The sequence below is a fragment of the Epinephelus moara genome, chromosome 3 (assembly GCF_006386435.1).
Source record: "Epinephelus moara isolate mb chromosome 3, YSFRI_EMoa_1.0, whole genome shotgun sequence".
In the NCBI taxonomy this organism is placed as follows: domain Eukaryota; kingdom Metazoa; phylum Chordata; class Actinopteri; order Perciformes; family Serranidae; genus Epinephelus; species Epinephelus moara.
The window spans coordinates 7,103,533-7,128,755 of NC_065508.1; the positions used below are offsets into that span (position 1 = coordinate 7,103,533).

Consider the following 25,223-nt stretch of genomic DNA (forward strand, 5'->3'; position numbering starts at 1 on the left):
GTGTGACTGTGAGTTTGTGTCAAATTTCGTTCAGGACTCCCAGAAATAAACAGGAGATAACTCAGATTTATTGGATTAATGACTTCCTCTCATAACCTGCTGTTTACTGTGTTGACCTCCACCACCAACAGAACATCCCAACACTTTGATAGATGTACTTGATTACCAAATCCGAGTACTACAAATTAGAGTCCCTCCTTACCTAAACTAAAGGGGCTCCAGTCTCATAATTTCATATATGCTGTCACTTGCCCCTGTATGCAATTCATCAAAGCAGGAATGGCCCGAAAAATGTTTTTCAAATGGCCTTGAAATTGTCTTTTGATTCATTATGAAGGGGTGGACAACTGTTGTAAACTAGGCCGCAAATGTGTATTAATCGCCAGCTTAAACTAGTCCCCAACAAACTTGTTTACTACTGTTTGAGTGATGTTTCCTATAAACTGCAATGCCCATCTATTTTTGGGAAATCTTTTAGACTTACTAAAAAAGAAACTACATAATTGACTCCAATTTACGTCTTTAATAGATTAAGGACAGAGTGTCACAGACAGTAGGCAGAGTCCTGCATCAGGTCAGGTATTCGCGGATACTTGGTGGATGACCTGCAAAAAAGGTGATTCATAGGTGGTGTTTTGTCTTCATTTTATTTCCAGGTTTGGTCCTGGCTTAAACAAAGAACATGCGGGATGGATTGTGGGTGTTTGATAATAAATATAATAAAATAAACTAAAAATAATAATGGCTAGATTTAATATTTTAACGTTTTTATCCTTCGACTGCTGACTTTGTGTTGCCTCTGTCTTCTCTGCTACCTGGAATAAGAGAGCTGCTTCAATCAGTTGCATTACCAACAGGCATGTTAACTGGAGATGTGCTGCGCAATATTATGAGAATTGGCAAGAGAATATTGAGTATAGGGTAAGGAGCAAAGACATCCAGAGGGAGCTCGCAGTAGAGCCGCTGCTCCTTTGCGTTGAAAGGGGTAAGTTGAGGTGGTTTGGCCATCTGATCAGGATGCCTCCTGGGTGCCTCCTGTTGGTGGTGTTCCAGGCACGTCCCTCTGGTAAGAGGCCCAGAGACAGACCCAGAACACACTGGAGGGATTACATATCTTGTCTGGCCTGGGAACACCTCGGGGTCCCCCAGGAGGAGGTGGGGAGAGGGACGTCTGGAACACTTTGCTCGGCCTGCTGCCCCTGGGACACGGCTTTAGATAAGCGGTTGAAAATGGACTGATGGATGTATGGATATATGAAATGTCACCTTAAAAGTCCTGCCTAATCCAATTATTGGAACAGCACATAGTTATTATTGGATTTGCAGTTCTGGATCGGGTCATAGATCTTGTGTTGGGAGGTCAGGTCAGGTTGCGGAACAAAGAAGTCGGGGAGAGAGTTGACATGTTGACATAATGTCACTACCTTCCAAAACCACCCACACGAGTTTGTTATCTTCCAACTCCAAGGTTAAGGTTCGGTGACATTTACACAGCTTCAGGCATTTGGTCAGGGTTAGGGAATGATCCCAACCACAGTAAGGCAAAGTAAAGCTGTTCTGACCTCTTCTTGTTGCTTTATGTTGGGATTTGTCTTAAAGGAAATGGCCACTTTAGAATGAAAATGCATACAGTACTTAATGACCCTCATGCCGACAAGAAGTCCAGTGTAGTTTTTTAATCCACAAAACTCGTTCGGGGTATCGGAGGATAACAGCTAGCCGGAATAACAGCAGTGCTGTGTTTACATGGCAACTCGCGAGAGAACTAGCACCACCACTAGCCTTCAGCTAGTCTCGCGTGAGTTGCCATGTAAACACAGCACGCCTGCAGAAAAAGGCTAACTGACCACGGTGAGAAATGATGCTATAAAAGTGGAGTAAATTACGTCTTTTCAAGTCAATTTTGCATGCCGTGGCTTTAGGGTGCTTGGATTACGACGGACGAGCCATTCTGACGTTTTTGAAATGCATTAGCAGAGTTTTATTACATTTTCAAAATGTGGGTTCCATGCACTTCAAGTGTAGCTGTTATCCTCCAATACCCCCAACGAGTTTTGTGGATTAAAAAACTACACTGGACTTCTTGTCGGCATGAGGGTCAGTAAGTACTGCCTGTATTTTCATTCTAAAGTGGCCATTTCCTTTAAAGTGTCTCTCATCTGAAGGTCTCAAGCTGTTTGAACAAACCACCATCCCTTTCTTTGTCTCATTTTCATTTTTTTCTTTGAGACTACAGTCAGAATGCCAATTTTTATGCATGAAAAGCAGTACGAGTAATAAATAAAACCGTCACATTTTGTCCTTACTGAAACCCTGCTTGCTGTCCCAGTGTCAGGTTGGGCACTTGAGATTAATGGAGAGCATGCAGTCCTTGAGGTCATTAAGGACTTAATCATGGGTCACCCTGAGCTTTTCTTTGAGATGAGGACACGTCCTGCACACCAGGAAACCCATTGTTTGTCCATGAGCATGTACATATGCATAAGCATGAACATATGTGCATCTTTAAAATGCACTTAAACATAGAGTACCACAGCAGGAGACATTGTCTTTCTGTCGTAGCATTGTTAAACCCTTGTTGACTTCACTGCAATGACAGTTGTGCTAACAACTGTAGATGTGCTTTGGCAGCACTCCCCACTGTTACGAGTCTGGAAACTAAAGGAGATGCTTGGACTAAACTTCTAGAGTCTTTCTTTTAGGTCCGTGCTGTCCCCTCATTTTGCATCCCCAAGCTTTGATAGCTGTTGAGTTGTCGAAGGAGATTAGGCAATGAGATCCATTTCTGTGTACTCTCAGAGGGGGGTCTCCTGCTCTGCAGTGATCATGCGGGGACATCACCTAATGATTTATTCATATGAGAACGTTTTTTCATATTTTGTTCTCTCATCACCATGCTTCTGACTTGCACGTAGGCCTCGCTCCCTCCCACCCTCCGGCATCTCTCATGCTGTCATCAGGCTCAGGTGATACTAAAGCAATGGAGGAACACGAAAGGAAAGAAAAAGAAAATCCGCTACCCTGCTCTCCATTAGCAGCAAGTCCTTCACAGCATGGCACAGACGCGTTTTGCATAATTATTGATTACAAGTGTGAGGAAAAATGCCGAGTGCTGCCCGTGATTAATTTGTGGTCTCTCATTTCCTCCTCACATCCTCATCAGGCAAAGCCTCGCAGAAAATCAGGAGCTAGACGACCCAGTCTGGTTTGAAACATGAGCTCTAATCCCACAGCAAAGGAGGACAAGAAGCTTGAGAGGGTCTAAATGAGGATGTTTACCTTTTGTTTTCATGTGGATTCAAGGATTACTTGTAATTAATTGGACCCCCTGCACCGAAAAGCTGTCAGACAAATTATGCAAACAAAAAAAAACTAACATTTTTTTAAATGAGTAAACACTCAAGGACACACACACACACACGTGGGCACAAATACACACATTATCTATCCTTCTTGCCCTCTTTTCCTCTCCTCCCTCTACAAAATACACAAACACATTAAATCCAATTTACAGCAATCCAAAGGCTTCAGCTTGTATAATTGAGGTTAATCAAATGTATTTTCTTCCATATCTCTGTGTTTGTTTTTGCAGGCAACGCATGCACCATGTCAGAGTACAACAGGCTGAAGAGCATGCTGCTGGATATGCAACCTAAAGTGCTTAAAACTGGAGAGCAGAGCCAGCAGAGAGACATGGAGGAGAAGAGAGCACTGGTGGACACCATGTTCAAATACCTGGACGTGGACCAGGACGGCCGGCTGGTCAGTGATGAGCTGGAAAAGGTTGGTATCAAGCTGAGATGGCCTGATTAATAGGATTGATGTATGAATGGACAGATGAGTGGTTAAGACTGATTGAGAAAGGAGACATTAGAACAAAGGAAGGATATGCCTAGAATACATCTTTCTGTAAAGGTTTTGGAATGGTGGTTAGACTGTGGGAGGTATTTGTTGTAAAACTTTGTGTGTGGGATTGTTTTGCTTAACCTTAGAGCGTTTATTACCCTAGTTTAATTATGTGAGAGTCAGGGAAGGCACGGTGAGGAAATTTAACCACCAGTTAATAAACTCGTGTTACCAGTTACACCTGACATTTTACAAGAAAAGATGTTTGCTCAAAATTTTATTAGAAAGTAGTCACACAAAATGCAGTGTTTGTCAGTGAGATAAGCACTTTTGTTTCGTAGACCAATTTTTGATGAACGATAGCAGGACAATGATCATTTTCAGCATTTGGTGACGGGATCACCTTAAAATATAGCAGGGAGCACAAGGAGCAGCCACAGTGAGCTATTTAAAGAGCTACAGGCAACAGGCTGCATGCCTCCAACTTCTTATCTTACTCCTCTTCCCTCATTAACATTATCAGGTTCCCTATCAGCACTGGGTTTAAATCCAAAATAATGCCAAATAGTTTCTTTTGGTTTTCACTTTGGCTCTGCTCTGGGGCCTCCTAGTAGTTGGACGTGCCTGGAACACCTCTAACAGGAGGCACCCAGGAGGCATCCTGATCAGATGCCCAAAACCACCTCAACTGACCCCTTTCGACGCAAACTAGCAGCAGCTCTACTCCAAGCTCCCTCTGGTTGTCTGAGTTCCTTACCCTATCTCGAAGGCCAAGCCCAGCCACCCCACGGAGGAAACTAATTTCGGCGGCCTGTATCCCTGACTTCATTATTTTGGTCACTACCCAGAGCTCATGACCATAGGTGAGGGTTGGGACGTAGATGGAGTAGTAAATCAAAAGCTTTGCCTTCCAACTCAGCTCCCTCTTCACCACGATGGTCAGGCGCAGCGCCCACATCACAGCAGATGCCGCCTCAAATCGTAGATCTATCTTATGCTCCATTCTACCTTCACTCGTGAACAAGACCCAGAGATATTTGAACTCCCTCGCTTGGGGCAGTAACTCACTCCCAACCCAGAGGGGGCAATCCACCGTTTTCAGGCAGAAAATCATGGCCTCAGACTTGGAGTTGCTGACTCACGTGACCCCGCTTAGGATAAGAGGTTGAAAATGGATGGATCCATCCATCCGGCCTCTTATCCCTGGATGGATGGATGGATTGAACTTTTATGCCAAATCTTCCACCACTGTCTTGTTGGTTAACTTGCCTTACTCTCATCAAATAGTAAGTGGAATCTGACTCCTGCTGCTCTGTGCTGTGACTCTGCGGCTGCCGCTGCACAGAGCAGACACTTTCTATTTTTTAATTGTAGCATCTGTTGTCCAGCCAGGTATTGATTTTTTCTTCTAAAAAAAAGAGAAAAGACAGTGAAGGTGGTGGAGAAGTAATATAATTGGTGTTTGCCTAACACCATGTAACACCCTGTAACACTGGTAACACGATTATTGCGGCAAGCCTAGTGAGAGCGTAAAGACATCAGCAAAAACATAGATTCCCAACCTGATCCAAGACACTTGCAGTTAAGGGATAACAATGTCATTTTATCTAATTTGAAAACAGAATTCTGTCTTGTCCCTTTAAATCCTCTACACTAAACTGTGAGCCCATCCCTGCTCACACTGGATGACAATCAATCAGATTATTTCTTCTTTGTGTGTCTTCCCACCAGCGTTATTACTGAATGTTAAAGACCATGTGGTCAAGCTATAAAGTAGAATGAGTGACATGTGGCTGGAACGTTTAATCATCTTGTTTAACAATAAGCAATGTTCACTGAGGTTATCTTCCCACCAGGGTGTGATGGGAAACAGTGGGGGAACTGTACAAAGGATTGGCATTGACATTTGCAGGGTGAGGAAATTAAATTATTGTGGGCATCATCTGGTATCAGGAAATGGGCATCAGAGATGGGTGTTAATTAGACTCCTCCCAACCAATCCTATGATCTCAGTGACTTCTGCCAGAATGCAATGAACCGTGTTAGAGTCACTGCAGACTGCAACCAGATGAGTAAATTGTCAAATGCTTCACAGTCTTAATATCTAACATTGTAAATGTGCTGTAGCTTGTTCTCGTTATGTGGGAGATGAAAGAGAGTGGCTGTATGATGCCACAGAAAAACAAGCTGTTATTGTATTATTATAAGATGGAGCAATGATAAGTGAAACTAAATGTAGTCTCAAAAATGTCACAGTAATTAATCTTTTCTCATCTCTCTGCGGTTGTGAATGACAACGCGCTTTGTCCCCTTTTAAAATTAAAAATTTTGAGTGATTTTTGGCCTAGTTTTAGCAGACAGAAATAAATAATTAAATCCCTCTCTGGCAGAGCTGCACTAAAAGATCCAACAAAAGATTTTGATCATCAAGCTAGCAATTACTAATGCTGACATGTTGCCAGAAAATCTGTAGATAAGAAACTCTTATCCTGTAGGAATTCATAAATACAGTTTCCCAGAGATAATGCTTTTAAGGACCAAAGGAATTCAAAGATGAATTGCAATCATCAACTCAGACTGTCTTCATTTCGGGATCCAACTATGATCACAGATGGTCTTAGAGGGTAAAGTTCTGTACTTTGGGTTTGAAATATTTTACTCAAATGCCCAAGGACGGATTAGTCTGTCAGTGAACACATGGCTGCAGTCTGCTGTGGGCAGCAAGAGGAGAAAAAGTTTGTCACATCCCTTAATCTGCCATGTTCCAAGTGCAGCTCCATACAGAATCAATTGGAGGAGATGAACAAGCACAGAGGCTATATTTTTAGGCTTTGAAATCATAGCCGAAGGAATTAAACATACTTACTTACAGAGCCCTGTAATAGTCGTTTTAGCATATTGGCCTAGAAATACCTTTTATGTTAAAAAACTTAGTGGAAAATATTCCACTCATTCTTGTAAACTGGGACAAAACCTTACTTTTGGGGGGATTGATTTTTACTCTTGAAAGTCTTAACTAGTAAACCTTGAAATGGGCCAGCCTCCCAGTGATTTAATTTTTTTCTTGAATAGCATACATAATGGATGTCAGAGGTGAGATCTGATGGAGTTGACGTCTTAGGGAGTTAACAAAAAGTTACATATTTGTTAATTTTACTCTAGTCATCATGAGTAGCTGTTTTTCTTTTCAAAGTTGCTAAGAGTTCTGTTAACTCTAATTAAATTACTAATTTTTAAACCATACTTCATATTTACTTTTGATTTATGTTCCCTCGCAAACAGCTCCCTCTTTGTCCTGTTAGTTTTGCAATACTTCTGAGTACGGAACAATTTATATCCTCATCATAAACATTTTTAATTAATTAAGTTTATTGACACCATATAATTCCCTACGTAGCTCCACTCAGCTTCAGTATGACTAGAGGTCTAATTAGTTAAAGTAATTGAAAATGCCTGAGCGTGTGTGTGCCTTCAAAACTAGACTAAATGTGGTTGAAAACTGAAAGGTTTAGCTAGCATAGATAACTGTTTACCACATATTAGGGCTGGGTTTTGGTACTCAACACCTCTAAGGTATCAGCCAAAATGACCCCGTACAAAGTAGTATCAAACAACACCTGTATTTGTTCCTTTCTGCACTCAGTTTTGGAAAAAATAACTTTGTATGGTTTTGCTTGCAGCCAGTCAGCCCAAGCACTCTTCGATTATATAGTGCCGAAGTCGCTCCTTCCGGTAGAGCTCATGGGACCTTAGATTGGAAAAAATATGAATGGCAGTGAATGGGGAGAGCAATATTATCTTTTGGTCCCGTTTGAGTTGCGACATGAAATCTAAATATGTTGTTAATGAATTTAAAACATATATTTTAAGGTTAAGAAAGTCATACTTTGTGGTAAAACTGTTGAGATATAAGCTTTTTAATTAGAAAGACGCAAGAGTACACAGGAGGAGGTCGTGTATGTGACGTCATAGCTTTCGCTCGCTTCCTGCAGCTTGGCCTCCCCGCTGAAATTCCACAGTTTTATGATTAATCGATTTGTGATTTAAGATGTCTGTGTGTTTTGTGCCAGGCTGCAGTCACTCCAAGCTGCAGGAAGCGAGTGAAAGCTATGACGTCACATACGCGCAGTCACTCCAAGCTGCAGGAAGCGAGTGAAAGCTATGACGTCACATACGCGACCGCCTCCTGTGTAGTTTTTCTAATTACTTTTTTTCAAAAGCTTATATCTCAACAGTTTTACCACAAAGTATGACTTTCTTGACCTTAAAATTTATGTTTTAAATTCATTAACGACATATTTGGATTTCATGTCACAACTCAAACGGGACCAAAAGATAATATTTCTCTCCTCATTCACTGCCATTCATATTTTTTCCAATCTAAGGGCTGAGCTTCACCGGAATGGGCGTGACTTCGGCACTCTATATGCACCACGTGATTGCTGTTGAGCATGGTGTCTTTGATAGAGTTGGCAGTTCAGTGTGCTGAGATGTCACCAAAACATTGAAAAGTATGGATCTATTACAACCCTGTTACATTTGGTGGCATTTAATGCAGCTAAATGCTTCCATTCACAGTAGTTTTTACAAAAAAAAGTACAAAAAAAAAGGTATCAAATACTTTGCGTCACTAAAGCCCCGTTTCCACCCAACACTTTCGATATGGTACCTTTGGAACCAAAAGAAACCCTTCAGACGTGGTACTTAGACCCTAGCGTTTCCACCGCGAGCAGTACTCTTAAATGTGGGCGGGGCTGTTGTCACTCAGTGCTCCGTCCAGCACTCACTGTATTTCATCATTACCGGTGACACATATGGACGTCTGTGCCTCATTTATTGTCCACAGAAGAAGACATTTTCAGAACAAAATAAAACAGCCTGCAGTGAGACTCTCTTCATGGTATATTTAAAAATAGTGGGTTTGTGCATTAAGTCCTTCTAAGGCAAGCTCAGGAGTTCAGTGTAGCCCACAGAAACTATGCTCTGCAATGCTTTTTTCTTTTTCTCCGAGTGATGCTTGGGATATATCCTGTTCATATCACCCGGCCCCCAACAGAGGGGTGAGCAAAAATGGGGACGATAAGGAGCGGTTTCATTGGTACCATCCACAACTTTTCAGTAGACGGGAAAAAAAACGTACCGAACCGAACTGTACCGTACTGCTCAGTGGAAACGAGGCTTAAGGTTGCTGGTATTGGTACTGGTATTGTGATTTTTTTAAAGATACCCAGACCTCCTACATATCAATATGTAGTAAGGACCTTCTTCACCACTGTTACAGTATGTCTACCAGACTGAAAAGGCCTTCACTTTTTAAACAAATGAAAAATGAAGAGTTTTTAGATGGTTATTGTGATTATGATTATCGTTCTTGTGGTGAAGGCCACGCACACATTTATTGTTTTATGATTCCCTGTACTAACTGTAGTCTGTATCTTTGAGTTATCAGCAGAAGCTGAGCTTTCTGTTTATCTGCCTAAAACTGCTTAACATCACCTATTCAAAGATGGTTCCCCTGAGGAAGACGCGCCACTAAAGTGGAAGAGGGGGGCTCGTAAATGACAAACAATGGAGGAGTGATTGGTGCGTTTTCCCAGGGGAACATCTTTGAATTAACTCAGGTGCAGTGTGCACAAGCGTACGCAGTAAGAGTAGTGATAGTCCCTGAAATGGAAGGCAGTCAGAAACAGCACTTACATGACAGATTACATATTTAACCCACCATTTTGGAACAGAATGAAATTACTCTCTAAATGAGTCAGTTTGTGTGATTCAGGTGTTTATGTACATGAGGCATTTTCCGTCTGATGGAAATCTTATTCTAATTATTGTCGGAATGAAAACCTCTTTCTAAACGCTGCTTATAATGCTAACTGTATTCGGGCCGGTAATTTATTTCGAATCACTTTTGCTTCTGCTGGAAACACAAATGATCACTTCTTGTAGCACTGAACATTGAAAGCTTTCAGGAGAAGACTGTATTGTAGGTTTAATCACTATTATGTTGTATCTTTCTACAAAAGAGAGCAGCAGAAGTCCAGTTTACATATCCATATTTAGATAATATACAATAACTCAGTTATGTAAAACACCAAATGTATGTAAATGTTTTAATATAGCAGGATGATTCTATGATTCTTTACTTCAGTACTTTAAGAGACAGGTTGAGCACAGCTGTTCATGTTCATAAAAATGCCCAGGCTACCCTATTAGAGGAATACTGAAATGTTAAATGTGTGTGGTATCTCCCCTTTAAAAATGTCAGATTTACATTTCCACCGAATGTGCATAATGTGGTTCTATCTCACAGCAGATGGCTTCGAATAAAAATGATGAAGGCAAGAGAGGAATAAAGTAAAGGCTATGATAAGGTGTGAGATTGTGAAGCTATGTATGATAGTTGCCTGTGTCACCAGCTTTCCCACAAGTTCTCCACGTTATTTTTGTGTTTTCTTTTTTTGTTCAGCTACATAATTGAACACAGCATGTGTGTTTGTGTGTGTGTTATAGATCTCTATGAAGGAGCACCTGGAGGACAGCCTTCTGGAGTGCACCATGCAGGACCTGCTGCGTTATGATGACTACAACAACGATGGACACCTCAGCCTACATGAGTTCTACACAGCTTTCCGTAAGTCTTTGGTCGGTCCATGCTTTGTCCCTTTACCAGTCCTCCCTTATTCTCTTCGTCTTCCTTGCTCTGTCAGAACAAGAAGTATTAGTTCCTGGGACCAAGGTATCCTGTAAAATTACCTGTCATACTTAAAGGGTATTTCTGCCTTCTTTTAAATGCAAAACAATGTACAATACATTTCTTCACTATTGTGTATACTTAAACCTTATCTGCATATCTTCATCCTCTGCTAAGTAGTTTGCTTTCGTTGACAAAACAGGCACTACATATATCATTCTTGCTTTCAACAACAAAAAACACACAGCTATTCAGAACCTGGTGACCCCCATCCAGTCAGCCTCTCCACAGCAGCCAACAATGAAAGTGTTTCATCCACAGATAAATTGATAATTGCACAGTAGCCAGTGTGCCCAGACCCAGCCATGATTACAGCATCTGGAACAGATATAATAACCTGTGGGGTTTAGGCTGAGCTGCAGCTGAGAGCACAAGCAGGTTCCACCGTATTAAGACCAATAATCACAATTCCACTAATTTTACTGTATCATCAGCATCAAAACTGTTTGACGCCATGGTAACCTGCTGCAACTCCTGTCCTCAAACTCATAATTTTAAATTTTCTTCTGGTCTTTTTTACTTTCACACCTCACATCAAACTGCAGTAAAGCAAACTTGAATCTGCGTCCAAAACGGTGATAAAATCTGATAAAGCTGATGAATCCAGCACTAAGCTGTGGCAGGTGGCCATTTCTAAGGCTCTACCTTCAGCTTGTGCAGGTCCATTAAGCCCCGCCACTAATTTAGCCTCCTAATGACTGGTTTTAGTGGGAACCATCCTGCTATCATTCCGTTACACTCCCCTCAACTTCCAGATGGGCAGTGAGCAGACACTGCATGGTATTTGTCTACCTACTGGCCTGTCTGTAGGGTTCTAGGCTGTGTTTGTCAGTGCATTTTATGTTTGACAAGCAGTTGAAGAAATGGGTTGGGACCAATAAAACAAGCTATTGATCAGATGATGCTCAAGGTTAACTGTTGGGCCGCAGAAAGGCAGCACCAAGTGGGAGTGATTATTTTTGAGTGGCGCATCTGGTGTTCTGGATAATGTTGATGGTGTTGAATTGTGTAAGATTGCATGAAAGTGTGTGTGTGTGTGTGTGTGTGTGTGTGTGTGTGTGTGTTTTCCTGGGATGCAGTCAGTGCTCTTCCCCAGTGTGCGATCTGGAAAGCAGAGCAGCCAGGAATCACAGGTGTGTTTAGCAGGGTGGAAATATACAATATGGTCATAAGCTTGGAAAATAAAATACTAATAATAGGCCTTAATGATGTGAGAAGGTATTTTGCCCTGGTTGATATTCTACCGTTGAGCCCGTTGTCTGATTTCAGGTGGAACACAGTGGATATCCAAGCTTAAGTCCTGTTTTGGAGACCCTATAACCCAAAACACAGGGGTTGAAAATGTACTCGGCAAGCTGCAGCTTTGATCTAAGAATCAAAACCATCTGGTTGTCTCCCAAAAACACGACTCCAGCCTCATTGTTGCTCCTACAGTCTCTGAACTTGTGCTGTTAAGACAGGCTGATTGGATTGTTTTGGTCGCTTTGTTGTCTTTGCTGTATTTAATGTATAAACCGCGACAAGCACACGGCCCGACAAAGCTCTGTTCTGTCGCCACCCAAATCCATCTTTCTCTTTATTTTTAACACAAATTGAATAGAGGGGAATATTCTTGGAGAGTACTCCTAAAATGATTGCATTCTTATTGATTCCCTCCCCCCTTTATTCTACCGTTGCAAGCCCAGCAGGTTATTTTGATGTACTTTTTTTCCGCTTTTCTCTACTGCCTCTTTGGTACCACTGTTAAGTAGATTCTACTTAAACACCTTTTTCTTTCTCCAATAGTATGGATTCACAATGAATGTTACTGATGTAGTCTCAAAGATTACTGGCAATTACTGGGAGACGGCAATCACATTTACATTTGTGTCTCAGACATTTAGCTGGTGTTCCTAATCCAATCAGTTTAACCATGGAATGATCTTTAATTCCTAAATTATCTGGTTTATACATAACCAGCGTGATGAAGTGTAGGTTTATAGTCACAAAATAATGGGAGAAGATTCAGCAATTTCCTCTTTAGATCTAATATATACCTTAGAGAAGAGTTCTTTAAAAACTCGTCTTCCTTTTGGATGGTTGAGGTAACAGTTTCCTTCTACAGAAAATTAGACTGGAGCGTCTAGCTTCACTGTTGGGGAATAACTTTGCCCAGACTTCATCCACTGTTATCATTTAAGAGTTATTAGCACTATCAGATCGGGTCTTAAAATAACTTAAGGTTATTTTGGAGTACACTGAAATTTACATTTATTGATTTAAATAGAGCCGTCATGTTCTGGTCTGTTGGTCGATTGGTTGGTTGATATGCTTTTGTCCAAATACATTCTCACTGGTCAGACAATCGCTGGTGTTTTTTTCTCCACTGAAAACAGCAGCCCCTTCTGCACTGTGATTGGACAGCTGGTGACTGTGACGAGTGCAGCGTTGTACCAAAGTTCAACATTTTTGAACTCTCAGTTTTTAATCAGAAAAAAGGATAAACAATTTCACTGTCAGATTTGTCATTATGGACTTATTTTACAAAGTCTCCAAAATGATGCTGCAGTTCAAGGCTGAATTATGAAGCTTCTGAGAGGCATACAACATTAACATACAGACATTAACTTCATGTTGTATAGGCCTATGACATCGTCAGCCCTAGAGTTAGCTCCTATAGTGTCCAGTATGTCTGATTTTTCTTATTAGTCCTGTTCAATGCTTGGTGGTAGGAAAGAGTTGCACACACAGCTCAGCTGGACACTCCCAGCAATTTCCAGTAATACAGTGTGTGTATGTGTGTGTGTATTCATTTTCAGATAATATTACATGGGACATCGCATTTATTTCTTACTTGAGGCAATGCCCATAGTTTACTTGCTCTGGGCAAGTGTTGATGTCAAGCTCTGTGACAGAAAAAAAAAACGCTTTAGTAGACACAAAACACTACGAGGTAGAGTGCGCTCAGTGAACTGTGGCCGAAACAGTTAACTAGAGAAAACATGCAGAATTTGTTTTTCCCTATCGACCAATCGACTGGTGGAAAAGAAGGTAGAATTTCAGTGGACTGAGATTTTCTTTTGTTGATTACAGCCCTAGATTCCAAATATGATAGGCCTACTTGTATATTGTATATTTTTACATTTGCAGACTGGATCTGCTCTGGTGAGCGAGCACGGTTGTGTGTCAAAGGCAAGGCAGCAGATATTACTGAAGTTGTAATAAACATTTCAATCCTCTAAGCAGCAGTTGCAGAAATACCCAGTGTTTCCATTGGTAACATTGTGCCATTTGTAATAGAGCTGAGCATTGGCAAAATACCTACCACAGTAAAGGAGTTAGGATTCAGTATATTGTGATAATGTAAGCAATACAATATTTAATGATTCTTTTGAATCTAATTTTATGAAATCTGTTAATGCTGACAGTGCACCCGTTATGACTCTATGTTCTTTGTGTTTACGCTCGTGATATGTATGTTATGATATATATATATATATTTGTATGATATTTTGTGTTGATGTGGAAGAGTCAAATGGCTGAAATAGATTGTAACACAAAAGGATCTACCAGGTAGGGGTTTAAAAACAATACAAAGTGAACCACTGCCACACATATTTGCATCTAATCTAATCTTACAATTCAAAATTAATCGAGAACTGCGAGTAGAAGAAGCGGTAGTGAGACTGTTCCTGGACACAGGCGAGAGATGTGACCAGATTATCATAGTTTTTTAAAAATGGACACAGTGACGATAACAACATGTCATACACCTGTCATTTATAACGTGGACCTGTCGAAGTGCATTTAACCCATGCTGGACTGTGTGTATGAGGCTGTTGATAGAGAAGCCAGTCTGCAGTCCACTTCACTGATAAACCAGAGAATTAGACAGTAACACTGGGCTTTGTGATAAAAAAAAAAACCCTTGCATCTTATCAAAGGCTCTCTCTCTCTTTGTTTCTATCTTTTTATCTCCTCAGTTAAAACTCAATTATTTTAAGATGATAAATGTTTTAAAGATAATGTTGCAACATTTAATTAAACACATGCTAAAAGGCATTTAAATAAAGTTTTGTGTTGGGCTTACTTAATTTTGACACTAGGATTTTAATTCTCACTGCAAATGTATTTAGGTTCTAAATATCACTTATCAGCGTCCTTGATTACGATATTTGTGCGTCCCTGGGAAAGACCAAAAAAAGGCTATACTTACACAGAACCTAATGTGACTTCTTTAGATGGCTTATGTCCCACAAACAGTCCACAACCCAATGATATTCAGCTGACAGTGGTTAAAAAAACACACACACAGAATGACCTCTTGTTCCATTCTACAGCAGGCGTGAGTAATCAACCTTTTTTTGGCCATAGCACATATTGCAGGACAGAGATAACAGTGTAATGGCTTTAAATCAGCGTTGCAGTTTTCTGAGGTTATGTGGTCTCCAAACATTTATTACAGTATGAACATTGTGTAGGAGAGGATGGCTTGTACATGTGCCCTTTGTGTCCAAATTAGAACCACCATAATTATGCAATAATAAATGTGCAAGTTTGCCTTGCAGACGTTGGCACTGATGCCGGAGCCGCGATGATCCGCATTAACCATTCGGTAACAGACAACAGTGCATTAGCACTGGAGCTGATAGGTGAGCAGGCTTATTGAGAGATATCTGAAGCCTGCAGACATAATATATACGGTCACACAAGGTCAGAGCTCCTTTGTGGATACATGTGTAGTGTATAACAGTGCCCTGCGGTGATACATGGGCTGCGTTTGTATTATGTATGGTGAGTAACCTTTTGTAAATGTGCAGCTGGAGATATCTGTGCCAGACCTCATGATATTGACTTTCACTTTCAGCGCATGTGCTCACTAAATAAACTTTTAGTTGAACTTGTGTCCTTACGGCTGCAAGGTGGAGGGTGCAAGTAAGATATGAAAAGCAGCAAAGAGTTAGAAAAGGGAAGACGCTGAACATACAGTAGGGTGATAATCATAGACTGCTGTTTTGAGGCCTTGAGTTCAGCATTTCAGCCATTGCCATCTTGTTTTTTTGGAGATAAAGTTGACCATATTTGGATGAGAGGGTGGAGCTGTGGAGGAGCGAGGGGTGGATGTGACTCATACACTTAGTGACACCTTGTGTATCTTTATGCTTGTACACGTGTGTCATGTAAAAATTCACCCCTGGAGATATCACAGCTATAGAGATCTAAACCATTTTTTGTACCAGGCTGTAAACATGTTTATTTCTGTTGTAAAACTGGGCATTTAACACGGGGGTCTGCAGGGATTTACTTTTTTTTGGAGCCAGCCTCAAGTGGCCATTCCATGAACTGCAGTTTTTTGGCTCTTCTGCATTGGCTTCATTATTCAGCCTTGGTGGTTACCACTTGGTGATCATTTAGTATTACTTATCGTCTGTCTTTGGTATTGTATTGCGATGATATGTTCATATCTTTATACAACATTCAGCTGTTGGAATGAAATGATTCCAAGACTAATGAAATTACAAACCAGAAGAAACTCTTATTGAACTTTGGGTTTTACATATTTGAAGAGTTTGCTCTGATGTAAAGTTGACATTTGTTGCACGCAGCTGTCTGTCTGCAGTTGCCTGGCCGTTTATACCTGAAGCGCATTTCTCTGCGCCGGTAGCAAGCCATTCTGTTTACTGCTCTGTTTAAATCACATGCAGAGCTCTGCGTCTGCATGTGTCTGTGTGCCTATGTGTGAGGGACTGGCCCTGCTGGTCTTTTTCTCTCTGTGTACGCACAACTGACAAATACGTGGAAGCACGAGATGCATATTCCATCATTTATCATGGTCAGATCCTTTGTATCATATTTAGTATGCACTTTATACCATTTACAATATATTTTCAGTGTGTTTTCTTGCCAGATTTGCTTGTGGCTTGTGGAGAAAGTAGACAGACAGAAAATATTGCTGGAGATTGCAAGCTGACACGAGTGCTCAATGCTGTGCCGCGTCCAGCGCGAAAAGCCCAATCGCTTAACATGAGCGCCGAAACTTCACAGCGCTTTAGCGTTAGTAAACCTGGTGTTAGCTTGTTACTATGGTCTAAAACTTCAGAATGCAGAAACTTTGGGACTGTTGGAGACCCTCCAGATCCTACAGAGACCAGCATGAAAGCAGCAGAACAAAAATAAACAATGATGGTCATGAATTCAAACTAATGCCCAAGAGCCGTGCTCCGATGTCAATCCACTGGCTTGTTTATTTCACTAAATCTTCATGATTGACTCTGGGTCATCAAGCCAGCAAATTGGGAGAGCAACAGAGGAGTAAAGGAGTAAAACAACAGAAGAAAGAGGACATGTGAAAAGAAAGCAGCAGGGCAGCAGCAAAAAGACGGCAGGAAGATGGCAGGGTGTTTCAAAGGCAGGGATGAGAAGTAAAGCGGAAGGAAAAGTTTTCATGACTTAATCTTTTAGTTCCGTCTTTGCTTGCCCTCATCATGTCCTTACGTTGGCAAGGTTTTATTTATTTATTTTCATAGATCCGGCTAAGACTAAATATTCCTCCTGAAAGTTATCAATCTTGGAGCAGTGATCCAACCTTTATTTTCTCTACAATTTAAACTGCCTCTTGAAGTATTTTGATAGCTTCATACTTTATTTCAAGGTTGATAATTTCCCTATCAGATTGATTTATAAAGTCTAACTTTGTTTACTGGATTAATAGAGATTTACTTGAGCACGTAACTATACAGTTGTAGACATTGTTAGAGTATGTTAACAGAACCATTAGTTGTTAAGGTGCCGCGCAATGAGCCAGTGGTCCTGCTTTTAATTTAACTGCAACAACACACAGCTGGTGAGCATCTAATTAGGACCAGGCTAGTTTCTTCCTTGTTCCCATTGCTCCTCCATATTTCTCCCACATGCAGTTCTTCCCCTCTAAGCCTGTTTTCTTTAGTTTTCTTACTCAACATCCTTCATCCATCATGACAGTATTTGTTTTTCTTGACTCTTATTAATACTGGAATTATTTGGAGATGCAGGGCTGCACTGGCAGGACCACTCAGCAGGTCTGACTGATTAATCAAGAGAGTGAAGTAGCAGAAATGGTGAGCAAAGAGGAGAATAGTATGAGGTTTGAAGGAGAGAGGGAATGAGATAGAGGAAGAGGAGATAAAAGCCAGTAGGTGAAGAAGGCGCCTCTGGAGGGGAACGGCCAGCAGGAGAAATGAGAGAGGGTGGAACAAGAGGAAACAAAATGAGATGGTTATAATTGGTCTGCTGGTGAGAAACAAAGAGCAGCCAGTGTCAGATAAAGGTCAAGAGGTTCATTGGTTGAAGAGAGGGATACAGGTGTGTGTGTTGAAGACCTTATGTCCAAGCATGATGTTGTCCATTTGTTTGTATTGCATATTTATATACCTAAATGTGTCAATCATGTGTGTTTTCTATGCTTAAAAAAATCAGTATATTTTATCTGACCTCACTATATTCATGAATGAGTTTAAAATGAATGCCCTGTAGATGCCTGAACAGCCAAAACAAAGTGTTGTCAACGCATGGTTAAAAACCTGCCTAAGATTGGGAAATATTTTTTTCTTCTGACTCCAATTAAGCTATTAAGAACAAATCCAAATTAAGATACAATCCACAGGATTAAGGGGGCCGTCTTTAAAATGCATTTTTACTCATTCAACACGGGCACAAAAACGACCATTAGACTAAAGGCCCATCTATGCTTACTTTACGTACGACAATGTATACATCTGTTTCAAACGATGTTACCGTCACTGCCCACATACTTCCATGCGTCCTTTACGCTGGCATGGATGTTAACCAATATATCCACCAGGGGGCAGCCCAGAGTCAAAAGTTTATGACAACAAACTCAAAAACAAACATGGCGACTGCGAAGGAGATATTGATAATGTACCTCGGCCCTGGGAGCCGAGTGGAGCCGGGAGGGCGGGCGAGTCCGCGGGGAGGGAGACCCGAGCCTCGGGAGTATGTGCGGGGCTGGGAGGGGGGGCTCCGAGGAGGGAGGCCTCTGTGTTTGAGACGGGAGCGGGCGGCGGGAGCTCGGACGCTCCCAGAGAGAGGAGAGGGAGAAATATAACAACAAAAGATGAAATAGGAAAAACCTGTCTCCCTCTTTTATTTTATTTTCAGCGTTTCAGGTGAAAAAGTTCCACCATTGTTATTTCTTCTTCGTGTCTCACTAGAGCTACGTATCGGGTAGTGACAGGAACACTGCCCCCACAGTTCCCGGTGGTACTGCGCTGTTTGGCCCGTATCCGTAAGCTTTATGGAAACGTGCAGAAATACGGACGAAATGAACGCAGAGCACGGACAGAAGGCTCCGTCCGTATCCAGATCCGTATTTAACGTTGAGCATAAATGGGCCTTAAGAGTAACACAGGAGAATATGAATTTAAAAAAATAACAGGAGTGCACTGGCGTAATCAATATTTCAAATGTAACTTTAAGAATGTATTTTATTTAATGTGAGCCCAGATAAAGTACATTTTGTAACTAATGCTGCGGTCCTTGATATTAGTGCATGCAGCCAAGTTACTAATGATTTGCAACAAAAACATAATTTATCTTCAATTAAAATGGCAATGATTATCTTCTCAATGTTTTTAGCACAGAGAAATGTTTAAATATTGATAAAACTAAAATTAAATTATCCATTTTTTTAAAGAAACAAAGAAAATCCTTGTAGAGGAACACTCATGAGGTGAAGTAATGAGGAAAGACAGTTCTACTGCAGTGTATGAGGACACCCTCTTTGATAGATAGACTTTGCTACAGGATGCAAGTTCCCTCTCTGCAGTTTCTTTTAAAACTATTTTCAAAAGACTTTAAAAGTAAATTTTCTGTTCTTATTTTGTTTTGTTTTTTCAAAATGACCAGAAGCAGATGTCCCCGCTTGGTTGGTCATAGTCAGAGTCCACTGTTGGCAATGTAGGGGTGTGTGTGTGTGTGTGTGTGTGTGTGTGTGTGTGTGTGCTCTAAATTGCTCTTAATCAAATCCCATGTAAAATGTGTGCCCATAAAACCACATAAGGGCTATATCTGAATTTATCTCATGTAAATAATTACCTGAAAATAATGTAAGGAATTAAGATTTTACTTGTAAAAGAACATGTTTTGTTGTAACACACAAAGAAGTACTAAGTGATACAGTCTACACAAATATATTTAAAATGAAGCAAGGCCATTTCATTTATCCAAGACTAGGGTTATTTTTTTCTATTTAAATAACTATTTGTGAATAAATTCTGTATTCAATGTAATGTCAAACAATGCCATGTGCCTATGAACAGGTAGCAGAGCAGCTGTGTGACCTTTAAATTGCTGAAAGAAATAATAAGATAAGATAAAGATGTGAGCTTACACTGATAAAAAACAGAGAAGCAAATCTTTGCTTTCATGGAATGGCAACCGCATAATGAGCAAATTATTTTATTCACACATGGTATGGTATTAAAAGATCAGTTGACAGTAATAGATAAAATTGCCATAGCATTAACCCCAAGGGGGAAATTTGTCTGCTGTGTGTGTATTACACATGAATGTGGAACATACATAGATGTAGGCTACCTGATGTCCCTGAACACTACACACAGTCAGAGACATCTACGTAAAAGCATCCATTTATATCCGTGTACATATATAACATGCATGCAAAAATAGATTGACATATAGCAAGAGCATCCCAGTAATCAGTGGGGTTCAGAGATGCCAGCAAAGGGAACATTTTTAATTTAGTTTTGCATTTTTGAGTAGTCTTGTATCCTTAAATCAATGAATCAACTAATCACTTCCAACCCTGTCTCCTAGAAATTATGTTGCAATAATTTGTTTTACCAATAACATTGTGAAACATAATTACTGCCTTAATTGTGGTCACAGGCAGTGCAGTGTTTGAGCACTTTGTAGAGGTTTCATGGAGGTGGGCAGATAATATCGAGGTTAACATCCTGAATCCCTCGTATAGTTAGGTATAGGCTCCAGGTATACACTTTCTGTTTCCTTTAAATGCTGTCAAAGTAAACATTTGTGTCTTGTGCCTCAAGTCACTGCGGATGTTTTCATACATCATTTGTGGGAGACAGGGTTTCATTTCAGCACCATTCCACAGGAAAAGTGCTGTGCAGGTTTCGTACAATGCAGAAACTCAGCTGGTGCAACATGATATAATATTTTTTTCCCTCTTGGCTCTCTCTTTTCCACCTTGTATGTTTCCAATGAAGCTCTAAGAGAGCCCTGATGCCTCTGCAGCGAGATAATATCTTTGTGTCGCTGCCTGGCAGCTCCCGTCAAGGTTTGATCTGTCATGTTTCTCAAGTTTGCCCTTAATCTGCACAAATGATCTTGCTGAGATCAGATATCACTTTTACAAGGGGAGCCTGTCGTTCACTGACAGCCAAGTGGGTGAGAGACCTCCAGCTAAGCTCTTAACAACAAAGTGACTTTGAACTGGAGGTCTTGGAGGTTCCCTCTGCACCCACACAATAACATTCCCTCCACCGTCCCCTCCCCTCTGCTTTCTATTGTTTCCTGTCCACGTTATCTCTACGATATCCTCGTCTTTTCTCCATTTATCTTTTTTCCCGTTTTCCTCTGTACAGCTTTCAACACTTGTCTTCTGCACTTATCTCTTTTTACTGTTCCTTTCCTTTCCTTTCCTCCCCCCCTGCCCACCCTCCCTCAGCTAGTATCCGATGCCTCATTACCGCTCAATGGACCTTTACAGCTAATTGCTGGTGTGTGTATATGGGACTTTCTGGCACCTTCCAAGTGTCATCTCTGTTCCTGGGTAATTACCCAGTGTCAGGTAGCTGCAGTAACAGGTAAGGGACTGCTGAGGCTTTGGTTGCACCTCTCCATGCTGCACTGAGGTAGGGGCTGACTTTTTACAAACTCCAATAGAGTGTATTGCTGATCCATGTTTCAAGTGATCTACGGTTGGTTTGCTGCTGGAATAAGATTGTTGTAAATATATTTCTATGTTTATCACAGTTGTAATGAAACATCATGTTAACAACACCTTACATTTCTACCTCTGTTTCCTTTGAAAATGTAATATTTAGATGGCACAGGAAGCAAACTCTTGACCAGTGGCATATCAGTTAGAAAGAAAGAGGCAGTGTTTGGTCAGTTGACTCAGATGGGCCTCATTGAAATAACCATATGATATCTGTCATTTTCAAGGAAGCTAAAGTAAAGGGATTTTCAATGAGGCACAGTAAAACCCTCATAATTATGTAGCTTTCATTGTGTGTTCAGCCTTATTGCAGCTCAAACAAACCATTTAGATCTTGTTAATCCAAACTTGTTAAGTGTTTGTAGCATCCAAAGTGCTACAAACACTTTGCTTTTCTGTTGATGGCAGCAAATAAAACAGTTTCCATTGACTATGTGTAGTTTGAATTGATCAAAAGTAACAATAGAAGGTAGCAATAGAATTGGCAACATTTACATTCATTTCATACGACTATCATAATCTAATAGATTATGATTTATAATTGGACAAATGTATAATAACTGTCACACACTCATCTCTCAGCTTTCATTATTTATTTTTAGCCACCTGCTGTTAAATATATTTTTCCAGTTCTGCATAATTACCTCACACATACAGGCTCTCGTGCATCTATTTATGTGCACATGCATAATCAGAGCTCAAAATACCACATGCATAAGCACGGTCGCATCAGTAAAATTTGGGCTGTGCACGCAATCTTCACCTCGACAAGCACTGTTGCATATAACTTGGTACTGGAAATATGTTGGGCAGGGCTGCCAACTCTCACGCACTGATCGTGACACTCATGCAATTAACACTTTTCACACACTCACACAACATGTTCATTTTCTCATGCAAAGAAAAACAAATTTATACGGTTGGGGTGTAAAAAGAGGACATTTAGAACACAGTCAAGCCAGCCGCTTGGATTTCGATGTGCGTCTATTCATGCTGTTATGATACCGATTCTTGGAGCAGCCATAAAGGACAACAAAAGGCTCAAATTATGGTAATAATTTGTAACACAACATATATTAATAAGTCTTGTTGAACATGTGAGGTCAGCAAAAACTCCTACTACAATCAAAAACATTTCCATAGTAGGTTTGCTGAGAAGCGCAATGGATTTTTTTTTGCTCAAAATGCTCCTGTGAACATATAAAATTTTAAGTATTACACTGGACATCTAAGTGATATTCTAACACACTGAAATGTTCTCATCTTTAAACTCTCATAAATGCAGAAAAGTTTTCCATCAAAGGTTTGATGAAATTTTCACTGTAATCCTTTTCAGGATGATCCTGACTATGACCATGTAAAATTTGAAGTTATTCAACTATGCAGTTTTTGAGAAAGTTATAGGGAAACTGATGGTTTCCTCGTATTGAGTTGTCATAAAAAATATTGCAGCAGATGCACAAAAAAGTATTTAGAGCTCTGCATATGCATTTCACATCCAGTCATACACACACATACTCATTTAACACCTTACAGGCAGTGGTCATCCAGCAGTCTGTTCTGGATTCAATAGTGACAGATGCCCAGTGAGTCGTCATGGTAACTGTGGCTGTCTGTTTAATGTCCAAATCATTTATTTAATACAACACTTAGCTGGTCATTCCCTAGAGGAGAGGAGAGGAGAGGAGAGGAGAGGAGAGGAGGTACAGAATCATGCTTGTAAAGAAGAGGTAGAGGTAAAGTAAGCCATATGAACTCTGTGCACAACAATTAATGATGTGATTTGTGTGGTGTGAGATATAGACTATGTAGACTTTATTATCCCAGAGTGTAAACACGGCAGTGAGGTGGAATGCTTTAGTGCCTACAAGGGTGAAACATAAGGAGAGGAGAGCATAGGGAAAGCAAAAGCAAAAACATAAGAGGAGATTCGGACGTGTCTGTGGAGGCCCTTGATACAGGAAGAAAAGCTTTTCTGTCTGCGTCTAAATGAAAAAAAACAAAACATGAGTGCTCCTCAAAGGATACCTGGAGTCAGTGGGCCGTCAATTTATTTTATGATATTACAAATACACTTAATGTGCTTGGCATCAGAGACGCTATGAAGCACTCTTCAGTGAAACCCTCAGCTGAGACATCCATGCTTTATAAACATCTGCCAGACTAGGCTGGGTGTGAAACAGTGTGACAGAAAAACAAAAAGTACGTGGAGAGGCTGACTTTGTCGCAGTCATTATTGGAGTCCTGTTAACTTAGAAAATATATTTGACCCTTGTCCCTATGGGAAACAGGCTTATTTGCTTGCTTTTCATGAGATAGAGGAGAAGATTGATTCTACTCTCACGTTGGTGCAGCAGGAATGGAGCCATGCGGCGATTAGCTTAGCTTAGCATAAAGACTAAGCAGCAAGCCTGCCTCATTCTGAAGTTAATAAAATGTGCTTATCACCTCTAAAGCTTATTAATGAATATTTTGTATCTTGTTTGTTTAATTTGTCCACAAACAGAAATAGTAAACAAAACAGTTAGTGACTTTATAGATACCTCCTGTCTCGGCTCGTATCATCACCTTGAGGTTGCCAGGCAACCGGCAGTAACTCCTAATTGATCTATTCCTTTCTGGCTCTGTCTTTGTGCTTAGTGGTAGCGCACAGCAATATCAGTCTTCTCATTTAACTCTTTCAAGACAGTAACTAATTTCCCAAAAGTGTTTGTTTTGTTCCTTGTTTTTTTAACATTCACTGAAAACTTTTTTTATTAGTTCTGAGAAATATAGAGAGGTTAAGGCTAGGTGAATAAACCAGTTGGAAAAATCATCATGAACATTTAATAAAACCAGCGTTTACTGTCAGTGAGAGACAGAATGTAATAGGCTTTAGTGCTGAAGTGAAACATCCTCACTCCTACTTTTTGCTAGGCTACAGAAGCATCAGAATACTTTCTGCATTTACAATGAATATGAGAGTAATTATCATAGTAATCCAACAATGTTAATAGTGTTCATATAAACAGATTGACCATTGCGAGTCAGGCATAAAGGATGAGCATTGGCCCAAACTGTGGTTTGCATTTGGATCATTTTGTGATGGGTTTTCTGAGCTTGACCAACTGCTGGCTGTGTGACGTTAAGATTATTCTCCTTATACCAATAAGATATAGTAGAAGATAGAATATTTGTATATATGTTTTAAAAAACTAAAGGAGTGAACACTCCAGAGCCCAGAATGTCAACAAATACTGATGTTGGCTTGTGTTCTTGACTAATAGAAAGAAGAATTATTTTTGCAGGCAGAGATTTAAAGTATTACCCTGCTACACTTTTGGCCAGACAAACAACTCCTGTTCAGCTCAGCCAAACCTGTGAGGGGACAGTATCTCAAACCACAGTAGAGTGCTGCAGGGATGACGTTTATTTTAAGGCCAGCACGGATGTTGACATTACCCTGGTTCTCTTGACAAAAAGACAAGGGGATTTTTCCATAAGCTCTGTGGCAAATAAAAGTTTCTAAGACATTTACATGTTTTGTTCATTTACATGAGGCTGTGAACAAACTACACTGTGGTCACATGACTTAAACGTCACTACCTCATCAAGGCTGTCTCAAATTTATGAGTGGGGTACTTACTGATGTATGGTGTTTCGTAGAGCAAATGGTAAGTCTCTCAA

The 25,223-nt window shown here is 40.5% G+C and overlaps 1 protein-coding gene across 1 annotated transcript in view; it reads left to right on the forward strand.

The window, feature by feature from the left end:
* The window catches only part of fstl4 (follistatin-like 4), a 283,884-nt gene that overhangs the window by 193,184 nt on the left and 65,477 nt on the right, over nt 1-25,223 (forward strand). Inside the window, exons 5-6 of the mRNA XM_050040972.1 lie at nt 3,593-3,783; nt 10,357-10,477. Of these exons, the coding sequence (XP_049896929.1) occupies nt 3,593-3,783; nt 10,357-10,477 (312 nt within the window). The remainder of the gene's footprint in view (nt 1-3,592; nt 3,784-10,356; nt 10,478-25,223) is intronic.